General features: G+C 42.3%; 1 protein-coding gene across 6 annotated transcripts in view; it reads left to right on the plus strand.

Moving 5' to 3' along the window:
• The first annotated feature begins 15,086 nt into the window (after positions 1–15,086).
• Positions 15,087–19,725, plus strand: part of CRIM1 (cysteine rich transmembrane BMP regulator 1) — a 305,273-nt gene continuing 300,634 nt past the window's right edge. For all 6 annotated transcript variants that reach the window (XM_074948988.1, XM_074948986.1, XM_074948983.1 and 3 more), the window contains exon 1: positions 15,087–15,444. In XM_074948988.1, the coding sequence (XP_074805089.1) occupies positions 15,102–15,444 (343 nt within the window). In that variant the 5' untranslated portion in view covers positions 15,087–15,101. The remainder of the gene's footprint in view (positions 15,445–19,725) is intronic.

Here is a 19,725-nt window from a genome sequence, read left to right on the forward strand (position 1 = left end):
GTGAGCATTCATGACCTATCATACAATTTCCATACCCAGATGCGGCCCTCAGTTTAAAAAGTTTGTCCACCCCTGCTTTAGAGGGTGGAGGGAGCTTTAATCCTCACAGAGTGGGCAAGAGTTACCATTCAAATTGATCTTGGGGAATCTGCCAGAATTCAAGGTCATCTGTGAAGAACTCCTGTGCCTCCATACCGCCTGTGGGGTCCCCATCTCCTCTTGGTTAATCTCCAGTAGAACTGCATTGTCAGGGAGTCTCCTGCTAGCTGCTGCCTTCCTGGAATCACCCGTGGGTGGTCAAGGAAGTTTATTTAACATAAGTGTGCGTATGCCAAAGTTAATACCAACTCAGACATTATCAACCGTGTTGTAGAATCTCTGCTGGGAGCCTGAGTCCCTAGTCTTATTCACTCCCCACAACAGATCTATAACCCCAAAACTGAGCTTCCGGAGGAAAGGCAGGATGAGACTGCAGTCACCACACTCTCTATATGGGGTACCCATGGGGTTTTTATCCCTCTCACCCATGGAAACAGATGAAACAATTTAAGCCCATGTAAAGCTAATAATTATAGTTTCAGAATGTATGCATTTCTTACCAAATATACCTGAAGTAAAAAATCTTAAAATGCCTAAGTCCTATTTTCAAAGGTGAGTTAGGCATTTAGGATTAGATCCATAAAGGGAATTAGGTTTCTAAATGCCACTTTAGGTTCCTAAATCCAAAATATGGATCCTCATAACCCCTGCAGGTGCCTTAATTCCCAAGGCACTTAAGTTTCTATTGGTAAAGTCCCCATGGCACCTAAATTTCTTCTGGTGGGTATGAACTGAGCCGCCTCAGTGCTGATGCCCTGTTCACATCTAAGCCTTGACAGGATTCACAAACTAGGTGTTCCCCTGCCTATCTCACCTGTGACGTCTGATCCAATCAATGTTCTCGGAGCATGGCTACCAACTGGGCCCCAACAAACACAGCTCCCACCCCCGACTCTATAACTGAATAGTTAGAGCACGCCCTGAGGGCATAGGAGGCCCAGGTTCAAATCTCCACTCTCCCTGATTTGGAGCAGGGTTTTGAACCTCTTCTCTGCTAGCTGAGTGACCTAACAACCAGGCTGTGGGATATCTTAGGGTGGGTCTCTCTTTGTGTAAAATACTTAAATGTTTATTGATGCAGGAACTGAAACCCAGATTTCCCAGAAGAGTGCACTAACCACTAGACTACAGAGTCATTGTCTTTTTCTGGCCCAGTGAATATTTGTTTCATATAAACATAAGAACTCTAGCAGGAGATTCTGAGAGCAGCCCTGTCCAGAAGTTAGTGCACTCAGCAGGGGACCTGAATGCAAATCCCCATTCCATGGCAACTAGAGTAGGGATTTGAACTTAGGTCTCCTATTTGCTGGCTAAGTGCTCTAACTATCAGGCTATTAGGTATAGAGGGACTAAGGCCTTCTTCAGCTGTGTTTTTTTCCCTCCCCGTCAAGAAAGGGCTGGCATGGCTTAGGCATCTAACTCCAGGATATGGTTCACAGCTGTGAATCCAGAGTAGCGGGATGCACCTCCTGTTAGATGCCTAAGTCCCTTTGAGGCTGGGGCTTAGGCCACACCCCTCTCCTCAGCATTTCCTCTGGTTAGCTTATGTGGCTCCCCGCTCCACATGTTGGCCACATGTTGGCTTTTGTGAGCCCTACTCTTAGGCACCTAACTCAAATCATGCATTATACAGAGAGTCTGGTCACCTAATTTAGGATTGTGAATCCCACTAGGTAGCAGGGTGTCTAAAAATTAGGTGTTGCAATGCTGAGTCCAAACCCCGTTTGTGGATGTAATCCTTAGGAGTTAAGGCCCAGATTTGTAAAGCTATTTAGGTGCCTAACTTCCACTGATTTCCATGGGAGTTAGGTGCCTAAATACCTTTCAAATCTGGGTCTATGTCTCATTGAAAGTTAATGGGACTTCAGCTCCTAAGAACCTGAGACATTTTTTAATATGGGATTTAGGTGCTTTTGAACATTTTATCCATTGTTTCGTCATTTATTTATTGGGATAGTTTCATATTATACAAATTTGATACATTGGGATAGTTTCATATGATACAAACAATACATTGTTTCGTTATTTATTTATTGGGATAGTTTCATATGATACAAATGGCAGTTTTTTGAGGTTCTCAAAAGACAGCAATTACATAATCTTGGGCTCTAAATGTGCTCCCATTGACAACAATAAAGATTTTGCCATTAATTTAAATGGGAGCCAGTGTGGGCCCTAGAAACAATAAAATGCAGAATCCTCAATATAAAATAGCAGACAACATTGATCATCCACAACTTCAATTCTTATAATGACAAGGAGTCTTCTGAAAGATCAGCTTTTCCTCAAAACTAAAAAGGCTGGTTCCTGTTTTATTAAACCACAGTTTATTCTAGCTATTTAGGGCTTACATCCTGTAACAAATTTTTACTTTATACACTTTAAAATAATAAATAAATGCCATATTTGCAGCTTGGATAAGACATCTCATTTTCATACTAGAGCTAGTGAATTTACTTCTTGTCTCTTACCTTTTTTTCACTTGTACGTAACAATCTATTGTGGTGCTGAGCATTTTAAAATGATTGTCTAGGAAGTCTGAGTGCATCCTTGAAGTCCCTCCAGTTTCAAATAGAATATGATTTTTTAAAATGTGTTAACCTTAAAACTAAAACATTAAAAGATTTGTCCATACAATGCTATCTTTCACTTGGCAACCACGTTTGGATGCAGGAATGAAAGTATCAAAAATACTACATTTGTTAATTTCTTGCAGTAAAATCAAAAATTGATTTTTTTCAAAAGTTAGCCAGACAAGCTTGACTTGCAGAATGTTGTTCACTCTCAGCTCCATTGAAGGTTAGCTTCCAACCTGCTAAAAGTCAAGTGTGAAAGGTAACTGTTTTAATATTCTTTGCACCACATAAAGGAAAAAATGAGGAAATGAATGAACTGTTTCCAGACATTCCTATATGCTCTATAATGGTCCTTCTGGCTATAAATTTGTTTACTAATTTGCATACCACGGCACTCAAGTAGCTGGTATATATGTGAGACACTAATGTTCATTTCAATTTAAAATATTTACAGTCAGGTTATTTTGTTAGTCTAATATAAATTATGTATTTGGGGAGGATGTGTTGTTAAAGTGAACTGGTCACCCTAACTTGCAGAAGACTGCATGAGGATGGTGTACTGGCCAGCATTATGATAGGAAGCAGAGTATGATAGTTGGAAATAACTGAAACAGACCACATTTGACCTGAGGAGCTATGTTGGACTGGACTGGACTGGACCTGACCCGACCCGACCTGACCCGACCCACCCAAAGGCGGAAAAAGAAATTGGATCAGACTATGCCAGCTGGTTGTAGAGTAACAAAACTGCACTTGGGAAACAGAGGAAGCGACAAAGCCATGAAAGGTCTGTCCACAAGCAACTCGCAAGAAATCCATTGGGACTATCTATCTGTTTCTGAAGGAAGAGAAGAAAGCATTCATGCTGTATAATCCAATCTGATTTTGAGGTTTTATGCTTTATGGGTTCCAGTGCTGTTCTGGTTCCCACTAATACCTGTAAAAGTTGTCTTACTGTTGTAGTAAGAGAATGAACAGAATTTCTAGGGAGCTGATAGCTCGAGGAGGCTTTTGGTTTTAGGTTAGGTTGACAGATTGGTTTGTGTTAAGATGCTCTGTATATATATTAACTCTGTATCTAATAAAGATTGCTATTAGGTTACTAGTAATGATTTGTTATTAAGACTAATGGATTACTTGAATATATAACACAATAGTGAAAGGGACTTTACCAGAAATATAAGATTGTATAGCTGTAATGTTTTTGCATTGCTTCAGAAATGTATGGGCTTTAGGTTTTCTTTAAATGTCTGTTTTAGTATAAGTAATTCAGAATGTATCCATGTAGTCAGGAGTGGCTTCATGGTAAAGGATTTTGCTCTGAGTAGGGAATGATGAGGCCACCAGTACAGAAAGCCCTTGCCCAAGGGAACAGAGGTAGGCATCGCCTCCTAAGTAAACTTGATTTGAAATGGTGCTGAATATTGATTTAATGTAGTAATGTAGAAAGTTGATGTAATGTTGTAATATTTTGAATTGTCAAGAATCTGTATGATGATATAATAGTCATTTGGAGAAAAGCGAAATTTTCAGAAGTCTCATTTGTGTTGCTTCTGATATGAAAATTGCACTAGCTTCCTGTAAGTTATCCATTGACGTTTGCCCATGTATGGTCACTAAGGCACAATATGTTCATTGTAACTCTACATCTCACTATTTAGGAAAATGCTATTTCTACATTTTGTGCTTCTTGATATTAGCTTCTGCAATTCAGAGATATATGTAACTTTTTAAGCACAAATGCCTTTATTTCCAAGAATCTGGAAAAATAATTATATTGTCTACTATAATACGAGTTTCATAGCAAAAGCATAATTTAAACAAATGATTATAATTAACACTACTATTTTTGAGGCACTATAATATCTTTTTCTTCCAAACATAATCTTTCACTTTTGTCTGATGTGACATGGAGACACTTAATATCACAGGATCCTTCATTATATTCACTGTCACTTAAGTCATCTGATGACATCAATTCTGGATCTTTTCTGTCCTCTAGATGTTTGGAGTTGGAGAATGATGTGCTCCAAACTTCATCTTCAGTTTTCATAGTCTGTGCCATTGCACTCCCTTCCTCTACTCCTATGTCATATTCTATGTCCGTTGTCAGTCATTCCACGTTCTTTATTGAGGCTACAGTGAATGCTTTATGAACACATTATGCATTTTTGTACTTTGCATATCTTAAAGCTCAATTAGAGTTTGTGGCTCGGTATTCACATATACTGAAAAATCAAAAGTTCATCCAAATAAATGTATCTTTCATTGTGCTCTGAAGCTTGTAAGACTGGTGTTCTGGCAAACTTTTAAGGGAAATTAATTTCAAAGGGGTGAATGTGAAGGTGGGCATCGATTGAGAGAGCCCTACCACTGATGCTAGAGAGTTTTATCCTGTTAGTAACAGCTTCCAAGACCATTTTAACTGGCATGATGATATATAAAGGAAAAGCTGGTTCCTTAAATAGCCAGGGCCTATTGGGGGCCTTAAACGTTATCACTGGCAAAGAAAATCACATCCAGAAGTGAATTCATTTAAATATTCAGAATATCTGTGGAAAAAAATGTCTACTATTCAACCAGCTCTAATATCAATTCAACTTCAATTCCATATTATTGTCTGAACCAAGATAGAGATCTAGGAAATATGTGTAATCCATGTGCATTTAGACTCGGCCCATCACCAATCTCTTCATAACCTTTCTTAAGAAAGTGAGATTCAAGCCAAGAGTGTGAAGAAGGGTAGAGAAAGAAATTAGAGGGTTTAAGGTGGGAGGTAGAATACTAGACAGATATCATATGTGCTGGTGGGGTCACCACACCTCCTGGCTTGAAGTAATAATAACAACTCAAATACATGGTTTCTGCCTTTAGCACCCCCACGATAAAAATTGCTCCAGCACCACAGAGTGTCATGCAGCTATTTATAGACATTTCCCTGAAAGTGCAAGTCCCAGTGAGTGGGGTTTCCTTGTGCTTAGAGCGTCTCTGCCCATATTTAGTAGGGATTCCCTCAGAACATAAGAAGACTCCACCTACAGAAGGGTGGGGTTTCCCGGGGCCCTATTCAGTGAAGTGAAGTTGGAAACCATGATTTGACTCCTTTTAATACTGGCCAATTGACCTTTATATTTATAAACCTGTTGGTGGTCTTGTGTGTCAGAAGAGAGAAAGGAAGAGGAAATATAGAGGTCAGGCCTCATCTTAAGCCACAGAATGCTCAGTGCAACTGTAGGGTGCAGGGAAAGGCTGCTTTATACAATCTTGGGTAGTCGAACCCTGGCCATTGCAGGACTATTTAAAGTTGGAGCCACCAATGGAACATTTCACCAGTTGGGAATTGCCTCGACCCAAACACAAGGGGCTGCAAAGAAGAATGCTGCAGAGTCTTTCACACCAGCTCTGCGCTACCCAGGAATCCCCTGTGCCGGGGAATCCACAGGAAGTCAGCTAAGATAGCTTTATAGCCCTTTTGCATTGCTGTAGTGGCTTAAAGGGGCCAAAGATCTGATCCATAATGTGTAGGAGCAGAAAGTGATGAAAACAGGTACAGTTAAAAATAACATTTTGGAGTGAATAGTAAATTTTGCAAAAGATAGTATGCCTAATTCCCCCACTGCTTTGTACTTCATGCAATCATTTCATTTGCACAGGTGTAATGTAAATGGGTATAAAATTCTTCCAAATCAGACTGGAAGTATTTTGTCACTTACCTGTGCAAAGTGTATGTAAAATTAGGTACAAGGTAGTGGAGAATCAGTCCCAGTTGTTTTAAGTGATAAAGTCTCTTTGTGGGATTAAATACAAAATTGGAGAGAAATTTTGAGAGAGAGGATTCAAGTCCACATTATTCCCAAAGAAGCCTAAGGTCTCCCCCACCAGGAGGATTAGATTAAGATATACATTTAAGAAAAGAGAGCTTAAAAGACTGACAGTCGGGTTTAATGTCTTATACCTGGGGCATGACAGTTATGTGAATGAGCATGTCGACACACAATCTTATAAAAAGAAAAATAAGAAAGAAAAAATTGACCTCAGTTTAGTTCAGTAGAATCACTAAAGCTTGAACAGAAATATAAGTAGACTGAGGGTCTTCATATTATACACCCTTCCTAGAGTACTTTTAAATAAGGAAACAATTGCCAAGTTAATAAGTATTTGTATTATAGTAGCACCTAAAGCCCCAAATGAGATCACAACTCCATTGTGCTAGGCACTGAGCTTACACATAGTGTAAAATGCCTGCCCTTAAATGCTTACCACCTGAATAGTTAAGTCAAAGAATGAGAGGAAAAAGAGTTGAAGTGACTTGCCTAAAGTCATGCATCAGATCACTGGCAGAGCCAGGTATAATCGAGGTCTCCTGTGTCTCCACCTAATGCCCTATACATTGGACCACATTATATATTAGATTAGGGAATAGAGCTCCAATGCTACAATGTGCTACATAACTTTGAGGAGACTGAGCACCTCCAACTCCATTTGAAGTCAATGGCAACTTTGGGCACTTAGCATCTTTCAGGAAGCACTTAGAACTTCACAAGGTCATGTCTAATATCTTTCAAAATAAGAAATAAAATTAAAACTACAGCATATTGCAGGAATGTTTGTGAACTGTAAATAGCATGTTAACCATACGTAGCTTTGACAATTCCAGGTTAAATATGCAAGTGTATCTCTTTATTCTGCATAGGCATATTAATAGTGGTGTGGTTATAGTTGTGTCGAAGTGAGAATTTTCTTTAATATTGTTATGCTTATGCATGCCTCAGCTTCCCTCAGTACTTTGCATTGCTACCCAGTGGGTACAAAAGGTTTAAAAGAGTGGCTCTGGGAGCACTCCTGGAGACATGAGGTGTTTTCTCATGTACCTGTCTTTGGTGGAAAGAATGGGTCATTCAAGAAAGGAATTAATCCCATATCAACTGCCAGGATGTTCACTTGTAGGAACCAAGACAAAGAGGAAGGAGATTTTTCCCCATTTCTCGGCGAGGAAGCAGAGCAAAGGTCCTAGCTCAAGGACGATAGACCAAAAGGGGTCAGGATACTGGGATATGAGTTGGCTGTTGCAGAAAGTCAGGCGCTCTTACCTAGGACTGACAGAGATGGCAAGAAAGAGACTGAAATGGATTCCATAACAGCTTGGCTGGCTGATTGCACTGGCTTGGCCAGAATAGACCTTGTCTTAATGTCTAATTTAAGGACATTCAGATTCTGTACTCCAGATGACTAATAAATTGTTACCTTTTTTTGAAAAGGCTGCCAGGTGTCACTGCAAATACTCAATGAAAACATTATGCCCTGAAGGAGTACAGTACAAGCCTTCCACAGGAGTCTTGCTTCTCTGGATCTGCTGCAGGGAGCCATTGTGAGCGATAGAAATTGCTGGCATCTGAAGGCCCAGTTTTTCTCATTAATGAATTATGTCTCACAATATACTTGTGAGGGAGGGAAGAATTATCACCATGTAATCTGCTCCTCTCACTGCTGTTTATCTTGGTGACAGTCTTCACCTCCCACCCCTTTTTGGAGACTGCTCACCTGGTTTAATCTGTTTAGGTTAGAAGTTTTATATCAAGGATATACAGTGCTACAGGGGAGGCACAAATCATACCTCTCAGCCTGCCAAAGCATAAACATGGGATATAATATATGACAAAGACAAAATGAGGGGTACAAAAATTATTCATGCAGGAAACTTACATACGATCCATTCTGCTAATCCAAATAACTCTTTGCATACATTTATTTTCATGATCCTTTATTTCTGCTGTAAATGATAACAATAAATGAGAGGGGACCCTAAATTTGTGTGGAAAATAGGTAAATTTGGAACTAAAATGAGTGATATCCCTCAACATGAAAAGCATTTTGGAAGAATTAGATGAACCATTGATATGATATACAAGCAGAATTGGAACAAATTTTAGAATAAAAAATAACAGTTTGAGATAGATTTTATTCAGATTTTCAATAAATAATGCAATTGAAACTCAGTATTTTGTAATTAAAAAAGTGTCCTCACCAAGCCTAAACAATATATATGATAAAATCAGCTAAAATATCTCCAAAGCACTGAAAATGAATATCAGACCACTAAGAGGGCATGATTTTCTGCTCCACTCCACTGAAGTTACACTAGTGAAAAAGCAATGTCAGTGGAGAAACAAGCCCAGAAGCTTAAGCTGCTGTGAATGTGGCAGCCTATTTGTCAAAAAATGTTTTGGGCTTGTTTGGGTTTTTTGTTTGTTTGTTTGGTGATAATGTTTAGTGATCTTCATTGTGTGCTAGTCTATTTCTAGTGCAATTTAGGCGTTTGGGGTGAGATAATCTGAGACACTTGGACCAAGAGACCTCTGACTGAATCAGGTGGGGGCAAGAGGAAGTGAATTTTCAGTGAGTGGACCTGACAGTGAAATTCAGTTTCCTTTTGTAAATTAGTCAAAGTCTGAATTTGTTGACTTTCAAGTCACACCTCGGTGTCCCTTTCTACTTTAAGGATTTTCTACTTATATAATTCTTTGTTGATGGTACTCTATTATAGTAAGTTTTTTGAAAATCAAAAATAATTTTACTGTTTAAATTACCATTGCACTACAATGTCTTCTCTATGCCAGGCACTGAAACACAGCCACATTTGTATTTAAACACTTTTTATTGGCTGTCCTCCAGAGCCTGAGTTTGCTGGCCTTTAGCACCCTATGCAAGACTTGTCTTTTCAGCTAACTGTTTGCTTGACTTTATTAAACTGAGACTCTGGAGATTTTTTCTTTGATGTACTGGTGTGTTTGATTTCTCCATATATATATATATATATAAATAATATGATGGCTTGTTTATTTAATGTATGTAATGCAATCAGACACCATGGCAATGGATGCATCATACATTATTAAAATATAGATAGCTGAAGTCTTTATTTGTAATATGTACAAATCCAACCTTAGCATCTTTGACAGGGATGTGGAAGAATTTTTTTTACTACTTATCCTTCCCCAAATATAAGACACAAGTCCACCACTGAATGCATCCGATGAAGTGAGCTGTAGCTCACGAAAGCTTATGCTCAAATAAATTTGTTAGTCTCTAAGGTGCCACAAGTACTCCTTTTCTTTTTGCGAATACAGACTAACACGGCTGCTACTCTGAAAAAAGTCCATCATGATCACTCCATTTTACACAGAGTCAACCTGAGGATTTTGGAGAGATTTAGTGAGATTATTTTTTTGGAATTACTAGACTCATTGTACATTTTAAAAAAAAAAAATGTGTGCATTGGAAGTCTCCATTCCACTTTCTGCTGAAGGAATGGATCCTGGTTGCTTGGGCTGGTTTTTGTGCGCAGTTGTAATCCATTCAACAAGATTTTGAAAGGGAGAATTGCCCAAACAAAATAGGTAACTGTGACCCATGAGAACTCCAGTCATCAAAGGGTGTTGTATGTATTTTAGTAAATATTATAGCCTTTTACACAGGTCAAGATTTATGCACTTAGGGTCTAATAATAAGAATTTCCACTACAAGCTGGGGGCTCTTCAGTTGAAAGCGACAGAAGAGGAGAGTTGGGTGTGTTGACTGTTCACAAGATGAATAGGAAGCTTGCAGCTGCAAAAAGGGCAAATGCTAGGATGTATCAGATGCGGCATTTCCGGTAGACCGAGAAGGCAATGGTAAGGCCTCATTTGGAATACAGCGTACAATTCTGGTCACCCATGTTCAAGAATTCAGAATGAAACAGGCACAGAGAGGAGCTACTAGAATGACAAGGGAAATGGAGAGCCTATCTTTTGACAAAAAGAAAAGGAGTACTCCTTTTCTTTTTGCGAATACAGACTAACACGGCTGTTACTCTGAAACCTATCTTTTGACAGAAGACTGGAAAAGCTTGGCTTGTTTACCCTAGCAAAAAGGAAGCTGAGAGGATATATGAATACTCTCTGTAAATACATCAGAGGGGAAAACACCAGGGAGGGTGAAGAGCTATTTAAGCTGAATAATAATGTTGGCACAAGAAAAGGGTATGAACTGGTCATGATCAAACTCAGGCTAGAAATCAGAAGGTTTCTAACCATCAGAAGGGTGAGGTTTTGGAACAGCCTCACAATAGGAGTTGTAGGGGCAAACAATTTAATTAGTTTTGAGAGAGAGAGCTGGACAAATTTATAAATGCGATTGTATAATGGGGTTGCTTGTGATAGTGTGGGGCAGAGCTTGGCAACCTTGTGGATCTCCTTCTGGTTTATGTCTTATGTTTCTAAAATCACGTTTCAGGGCTTCAGCTGGTCACCTGCAGGGATCAGGAAGGGATCTTGCAACCCTCCTGTGCAATCTGCTTTTTTTTTCTCTCCTTACTTTGAAGCATCAGAGATGGTCATGGCTGAAAATTGGACACTGGACACCAAGGGTCAATGCGCTAATGAGGCATGGGACATTCTCTCTTTCTCTCTCTCCTGTACTTAGGTGGCTGTTTCTTGCTCATATGCCCAGGGTCTAACTGATCACCATATGGAGGGTCAAGAAGGAATTTTTCCCAGTTCAGATTGGCAGTGACTTTAAGGGTTTTTCACCTTCCTCTGTAGTACGGACTGTGGTTAACTTGCTAGAATTAAATGGGTATATTTTACTTAATCAATTCCCTTGGGCAATGAGTGCACCTTGGTTCCTCTTACTCTCTGCTTGTGGCACATAATTAGGGCCCTATCAAATTCACAGTCCATTTTGGTCTATTTTACCACCATAGGATTTTTAAAATAGTCTATTTCAGATATTTATATCTGAAATTTCAGGGTGTTGTAACTGTGGGGGTCTTGACCCAAAAGAGGGCTGGGAGGGCTCACAAAGCTGTTGTAGGGAGGGTCACAGGACTTCCATCTTCACTTCTGTGCTGTCCTCAGAGCTGGGCTGAAGGCAGTGCAGCCAAGGAGCTTCCTACAGCCAGGGGAGGTACCCAGAGGTGGGTCTGATCTTTCCCTAGAGAGCAGCTGTGCAGGGGAAGGGGCAGTCCCATCCTGGCCAGGACTAGCAGCTGGAGCCTGCTGTACAGTAGGAGCTCCAGGCTGGGGCTCCTCCAGCCCTGCCCCTCCTCCCGCAAACAGCTAGATTTCATCGTGTGGTTGATCCAGTTGTGCTGGAACAATCTGTATAGTGGGGGTGCTAAGAGGCACTGAACCAAACAGTAAACACTGTATATGATGGAAACCACTTCAAGCCAGGGGGTGAGGCCACACCCCCAGCACCCTTAGTTCCCGCACCTAATGGGAGTTTTCACCTAATGTGTTTTTCACAGCCATGAATTTGGTAGGGTCCTACACATAATAGTGTAATCTCCTGTGAGCTTTAATACTTTGACCTGTTTTGGTTGTTGGGTTTATGTGTGGGTGCTGGTTGCCATTGGTGGCCTGTGATATACAGGTCAGAGTAGATGATCTGGTGGTCCCTTCCGGCCTTACATGCTATGACTCAGTCAAGGTGCAGCCTTGTATTGTCAGTCCACCAGTACAAGGACAGCCTATTCAGAGTAGCAGTGCAGGTAAGCTATAAAGATAAACTCTCTCACTGTTTTCATGTACTCTTCCATCTGTCTGTCCTTATTCATCTGCTGTTTCTTGTCTTATATTTAGATTGTAAAATTTTTGATTTAGGGGTGGCATTTCTGTTCTGTGTTTCCTGCATAAAATGCCAATGAACGCAAGCATCTTGGGCCTGTTTCTCTTTCTGATACCAGTTTTAACATTGGCTTTAATGGAGCTACTCCTGACATATTTTGGGAAAAGAGAATCAGTCTTTCCTCTGTACAACTTCTCAACGACAGATTCATAGCTTTTTGAGGCCAGAAGGGAGCATTAGGTCATATTGTCTGACCTGTATAAGAGAAACCTAGAATTGCACCTATTACCCCTGTGTTGAGCCCAATAACTTGTTTACATAAAGCATATCTTCTAAAAAGGCATACATTCGTGATATGAAGTCAACAAGAGATGGAGAATCCACTGCTTGCTTCCATAGTTTGTTCCAGTTGCCAGTTCCAATACCCTCACTGTTAAAAATTTGTGGGTTATTTCTAATTTAAATTTTTCTGGCTTTAATATCTCTCTGTTCCCCCCATTCACAGCAAGCTTCCGTGTCTCTCCCAGATATACTTAAAACTCTTGTTCTAATTGTCCTTAACCCTGCCAGCCATGGAGTTTTCCCTGGGGTCTTTAGTCTTGAGCTTATAATTGAGATGTTAATCCCTGCTATGAAGCTGGGCTTGTATATGGAACTGGAAAAATCATAAAGGGCATATATAGACTTCTTTCTAATAACCTATATTTAGTTTTCAGAACCTTTGTCCTAGCTATAATTCCTATATCATTGGCACCAATTTGTGCAACCAAAGACTTCCCCATTTCAGCCTTGTAAGGGCTGCCACAGTCACACTCACTGACCAAGTTACCTTATTCTCACAGTCATCACATATTCTATCATCAGAAATGTACAAAGTTCAGTAACATTACAGCCTATTTAGTACCTTTAGAATGTCTTGATCTGTGCACACTGATTCTCCTTTTTTGTCACTACCGAAGGACTAATTTTTTGTAATGGACAGTGTCCCTTTGTTCCTCTTTGGTCACCTCTGTCAGGGTACAGGCTTCCTCAGTTGGAGAACTGATGCAGGTAGTTTTGAGGTGGGCTTACTGTACTATATTCCTATAAGCCACATCATTATTTTTCCCCCTTCCCCTTCATCAGGTTGGCATGCATAGCTTCATAAACACTGTACTCACCTTGTACCTGTGGCACTCTGCAACCTACTAGGTATACCAACCCCTACCCCAGTCTAAAGAGCTGCTGGCCTTCTGACTAAAGGGTTTCTGGCTTGTCAGTTAGCTGGCTACTTTCCCTACACTTTACTGAGAGCAAAGCAAACTATTTATTTATTTATTTGTAATTCCCACCTCTATTACTCAATGTTCTCTGTTCCTCCACTGGGATGTAGTTCAGCTATTTAATTCAATGAGTCCCTCGCTCCCACATACTCGGTCTCCTGCTTAATTATTTCATATCCCTGTGTTTCTTTTGAGGAATGCTCTTCTGTTTTCAGTCAGGGAAGGGCAGCCGTTTGACAGGGAGATTTACTGATAAGTGGGAAAGCTTAATATTTTTGCTCCAGGGGAGACCGATAACATGCCTGGGGTCTACATTTTAAGCGCTACACTTTACACACAAGCTGTAAGCTCTGGGTTTCTCATGTTGTTTGTAAGTGGAAGTGAAAAGCTCAGGATTTTAAACTGATGGGAGCAATGGAGGCTTTCCCCTGGGTGGGAGCGGGGGGGAAGGAAAGACCGGGATTCATCTCCTGCCCGGGATGGGAGAGCACCCAGGCCTTTTGGCGAGGTGTTGTCAGCGCTGTTACGCTTCCCAGCTCGCCAGATGTTTATATCACGCTCATCCCTGTAGGAAGCCAGAAAAGCTTAAATCGCAGCACCGCGCCGGGCACCTCCACCTCAGTCCTACAGGCAGGAGCTGCTCCTCGGTGCGTTGCTGGGAGCCCAGCAATACCCCCACGCTCGGGGCTCCGTGGGCCTGGGCTGAGGAGAGCCACTGAGCCAGCAAAGGGGGGAGAGTCTTGTCCCGGGTCCTGTGGCCCCGGGAAGAGGAGGAGGCTCCTTGAGCTCCGCCCGGGCGCGGAGCGCTGCCTGTCCCGGCTCCAGGCTGCTGCCTTCTCGGCCCGGGCGGGGCCCCACGGGCACGGAGCTCCGGCCCGCACGGCGACACGGATCGGCCCACCCCGGCCTCGCTCCGCTCCGCCTCCGCCCGGGCGAGGCAAGGGCGGAGGGAGACGGCCGTCGCCGTGGGGCCCAAGCGGCTGCCGCTGCGCCTCTAGCTCCCGGAGCTGGGGCTGAGGAGGAGGAGAAGGCGGTGGAGCCCTCGAGTCAGTTAGCCAATGAGCTGGGCGGACGGAGAGGCGGGGCGGGGCGATCGCGATCGCCGCCCAATGGGGAACTGGGAGGGGTCGCGTGCAGAGCTGGGAGAGTCGCAGGCAGCCGAAGGCTGGAGTCCGGGCTCAGGCACCGAGCGGGGTAGAGCCAAGCGCCACTGCCGCACTCGCTCCGCCAGGACCCGCCGCAGCCACAGCAGCCGCCCAGCGCGCCCGCAGCTAAGCGAGCGAGGAGCCGGCGGCGCAGGGGAAGCCGCGGAGCCCGCAGCGGGGAGGCGAGGGACGGACGGACGCTGCCTCCCGGAGGGGAGCGGGCGGAGTCGCCGCCGTTTGGAGCAGAAGTTTGGCTGGCGCCGCAGAGAGGAAACTTTTCTCCGGGGGCCGGAGGCGGGGGCGGCGGACAGGAGCCGGCGCTGGGCTGGTTCGGGCCGGACTCTGGGATCCGTGACCTAGCGCGGGGGCTTCTGCGCGGCTCCCCCGGGCCGGGCCGGGCTGCGGCGGCCGGGATGTACCTGGCAGCGGTCTTGGCGGGGAGGAGGCGCCCGGGCGGCGGCGGCGGCTGGCACCTGGGGGCGGGGTGGCTGCTCCTGGTGCTGCTGGGCGAGTCCGGGACCCGGGCGCTCGTCTGCCTCCCCTGCGACGAGTCCAAGTGTGAGGAGCCCAAGAGCTGCCCCGGCAGCATCGTGCTGGGCATCTGCGGCTGCTGTTTCATGTGCGCCCGGCAGCGCAACGAGAGCTGCGGGGGCGTCTACGGGCTGCACGGAGCCTGCGACCGCGGGCTGCGCTGTGTCATCCGGCCGCCGCTCAACGGGGACTCCATCACCGAGTACGAAGTGGGCGTCTGCGAAGGTAAGGGCAGCGCGGCCCCTTCCCTGCTCCTGTCAGGGCTGCCCTCGCCCCGCCGCCGGGCTCGCCCTGCCCGGTGCCTCCCCGCTCCCCTCCCTCTCTCTGTGAAGTTTTAGCTCCTTTGCCGGGAGCGCAAGGGTCGCTGCGGCCCCCTCTCGTTCCCCAGCTGAAGGGCTGGCCAAAGGGGTCCCGTCGCCTTCTGACTGGATTGCTTCCCCCCACTCGTCCAGTGCAGAGTCGGTGTGAGCTGCGGGGGCTTTAAATGCGAATTGCTTTGAATAGGAGCATGTCTGTCTGCTAGGTGTCAGCTCTGGCCCGGGGGAGTCGTGGGGCGACGACTCTGCACGAGCATATAAGGCTGGCTGGTGGGACCTTGTTCTCGATGGAGTTTGCCTGGGCTTTTCTGCTCCTCTTCCCTTCCCCCTCCCAGTTAAATCTCCGTGCAGCTCGAACGGGAGCAACACATGATTATTTCCCAACCCTTCCACTGATCATGGGCAGGTGCCCTCTTTTGTATTTATTTGCAGCTCTGGGGAGTTGTTACACTTATTCCCTCACCTGCGTTTGTCTAAAAATCAATTGCGATTGTTTAAATTTGAATGAGGAATTCACTAATTGTTTTGGTGGGGCACCGGGACCGAGCTCTTCCCTCCTGGCAGCGTTTGGTATCAGGTAGTAGCCTAGGCTTTCTCTTTCTGTTAGCCTTGTTGCTTTCTTCAACATTAGTCATGGTTGTGCTCCTGCCAGCCATACCACTTCTTCTTACGTGAGGCTGTCTGGTTCTCGCAATCTGGAGAGGAAAATTAGACCAGTAGTAATCGTGTTGTGGTAGCAACTAACTTTTTTTGCCTTCACGCTAACTTTCGGACAGGATTTAACTGAATGCTGCTGAGGAAAACCCATGTTTTGAAACGTTGACTTAAGTTTGGTAGTTTGAAGTAGTTTGTTATACATTCCAAAACGGTTGCAATCTCGAATCCCTTTTCATTAGTAGATCATGTTAACTAGTATCAATCAATTCGGCCAACTACTGATGTCCCTGCCAGATTTCTTGATAAGATTTAAAGCGCTTGGAACAACAGCCTGGCAGTTTGCCCTCATGCAATAAACAGATAAATAATACACGTGATGCTTATTCCGGATTCCTTCTGTGGAAGGAAACACAAAGGCTGATCGTCTGTGGCAAACTTCTCCTTCCTGTTCCTGTCACTTAACACCTTCCCCCCCCTCCCCCCCATGATGAAATGCGTCTTTTCCCCTTTCTTACACAGGAAAAATCCGTATGGCAGTAACTCTTCTCCAACCCGCCAGTCTCACTTTTCCTGCTTTATATGTGGTGAACATGACTAGATAGAGGAAATGCAGGGATATTTTCCCCTGTAGTTTACTTGCTTACAAGTGGCAGGAAGGAGTCCTGGAGTCTCTCATTTGTCAGGTTGCTGAGGAAGGGAAAGCTTAAAATGTAAGAAAGTAAAATACATCGTGATGGTAAGAGATTAGAAATAGTTCAATGTGGAAAATGCATAGTTTTATTTGGTGGGTTTTTTGAAGACCGACTGGACAATTCTGGAAAGTAAGAGGAGCGGGTGTTCTTTGCTTTAAGGCTAGAGGGCAGTAAAGAGTTCGGAAATATCTTTTGAGGAGGAGGCACTCCTCCAAAAGCTGTTTGAAAACAACACACAAACCCATTAAAATAAAACTACCATCCTGACAAAACTGCCATTCTTCTCAATATGTTCGTTGCTGGTAAACATATCATTTTAGTATCCAATACTAATTTATAACTGATATGATCCACAAGTTAACTGTAAACCACAACATAAAAATATGAGGGAAGTTGGTGTGTCCTGCTTTACAAAAACAAATAGAATAACATTCTTCCCCCAGGATTCGTTCAGTGGGGTTGCATAGGCATGGCTGAAGTGAAGAAAGCAGAACTGGGTTGAGTATTTTAATGAATTAATACATAGTTCTGAACTAATTTTTCAAGAGGCTTCCTTGATTCATTCTGTGTTGCGTTGGTTTTTCTTTCCCACATACATAGAAACAAATATACATATATAGAAAGATATCATGATTAAAATATCTTTCAGTTGTTTGGATAATGGTTCCTCTGCTTGCATGTTCTAAGTATAAACATAGCTTGATCTGGAGAGTGGAATAATGAAAGCCTACAATAATTAAATGTCTTGACAAGCCAGCTCTCTTCATGTATCACAATGTGGACTTCTCTGGCAGTTTAGACACATTTCATTCTTTTTGAAGTGATGCAGTATGAACTTTGCATGATTTCAACTAATAACCTCCCATATACTCTCTTAAAAATGGTATGAAGCTTCTGTTGGCAAGATTATATTTCAATCAGTGCTCTTTGGCTAGAAACTAGTTCCAGTTGTTCCTGTAGCAATCATCAAGGAGATAATTTAGGCGCTGTTATTCTCAAATAAAAGAAACAACTGCTTAAACTGTTACCAAATCTAGAAGATATTACTAGGATAAATGTTGGTTTATGTAAGGTTCTACCTATAATTTTCTTAAACTATGAAACTGTTCGGTATGTAACTGGCCTAATTTTATTGTTTGGGGTGGAAGAAATTTGAATGTTTTATCTCTAAACCAATAAAAGGATTTATTTTCAACTAATCAGACAGTTTAGATCTATAACTTGCAGGTAGAAGTATGACAGGGTAGGTTGTCTGCCTTATTGCTAGCTTTTAACACTATATGTAATATTCTCTTCACAGGCTAACAGGATAAAAAAAATTATTACTGTATGTCATGTTTATTGCAGTGCATGCTGCTGTTCTATAACAGATGTGCTTGAATAAAAGTGAAATTCACTAGCTAAGGAAACAGTGTATATAACTATGTGAATAGAAACTGATATCGTTTACTTTTTTCTGTCCCTTTCATTGCAATTTTTACACTGAAATGACCCCTACTGGTTACAACTATAAGTGTAGAATTTTTTTGTGTGGCTTCATAAATGGCTTAGCTGAGACAAAGCTGACATAGACCCTTTCTGACATAGAAAAAGTTAATGTTTTCAGGATCCTACGGTTCTCTTCAGAGACTGATGTTGTTTATACCTGCTGCAATTACAGCTACTTCAGTTGATGTCATTTTCTCAAAAACACAGAATCAATGTGATCTGCACTTTTGGTGGGACAAAGTAGTTTTGTGGTGTCTCTTCCAATGGAGGAATCTCTATTCAGAACTTGCCTCTAATCCTGAAGTGTGCTGCTACCAGTAGTATTGGTACTTTAGGAAGTGGATTCTTCTGTATGAATTTGTGCTGAACCAATACATCAGCATAGTGTGAAAATAACCTGTTACCTCAAGGCATCACTATTTTTGCTGGTTTAAATTTAAAAATCACACTTTTTAGGTTGAGGTTAATGCATGTTAGTTAATGCTATTTTTCCTAATGAAAGCAAAGCCTAGGGGAAGAAAATGAGAATTCTGTATTTATTTCAGAAAGGGACCAGGTATCTAAATTTAATCTTTGGACAAAAATGTCTTATGGAGAGTAATTTCTTGCATCCTCTGTAAATGATAACATTAGTCTGTTTATGGCCTTTTAGCACATAAACAAGAGATTGTAAATCTTGGTGTATAATTTTCTTATATATTACTATATCAACATATTCATATTTTAAAATACTGAGAAATTACTGTTTCTTGAGAAGTTAATTGGACACAATTCAAATATGAATTTGATCAACCCACTATAGATTCTTCAGACTGAAAAAGGGGGGAAAAAAGGTATCACCAATGAAAAATCTTATTGTAACTCTTCCTTTTGATGCCCTAAGATTAATTTGCTAGTTTAGTGAGAACAATTATTGAAAACATTTTGTAATATGTAAGGGAATGAGCAATTGTCTATTTTGATTAAACTAGAGACTCATTTGCTATACACAAGTAATGTAATTGATGCATTAATTATGTTTTCCATTTGGTGCATTTACTTTGGGGAAACAGACTTCTCATACTCTGATATTTGTTTAATATTAGAAATCTATGTAGATTGTTTGTTTTTTTTTTTTGTTTGTTTTTTGAAAGTGATCTTAGGAAATTTTTGGTCAACTCAACTCGGATTATTCTGCTCAGATTGTTATATGGTGCTCATCACTGTAGTATCTGACAGGTTTCAGAGTAGCAGCCATGTTAGTCTGTATTCACAAAAATAAAAGGAGTACTCGTGGCACCTTAGAGACTAACCAATTTATTTGAGCATAAGCTTTTGTGAGCTACAGCTCACTTCATTGGATGCATATGCTC

This window comes from Natator depressus, chromosome 3, assembly GCF_965152275.1.
Source record: "Natator depressus isolate rNatDep1 chromosome 3, rNatDep2.hap1, whole genome shotgun sequence".
Lineage (NCBI taxonomy): Eukaryota > Metazoa > Chordata > Testudines > Cheloniidae > Natator > Natator depressus.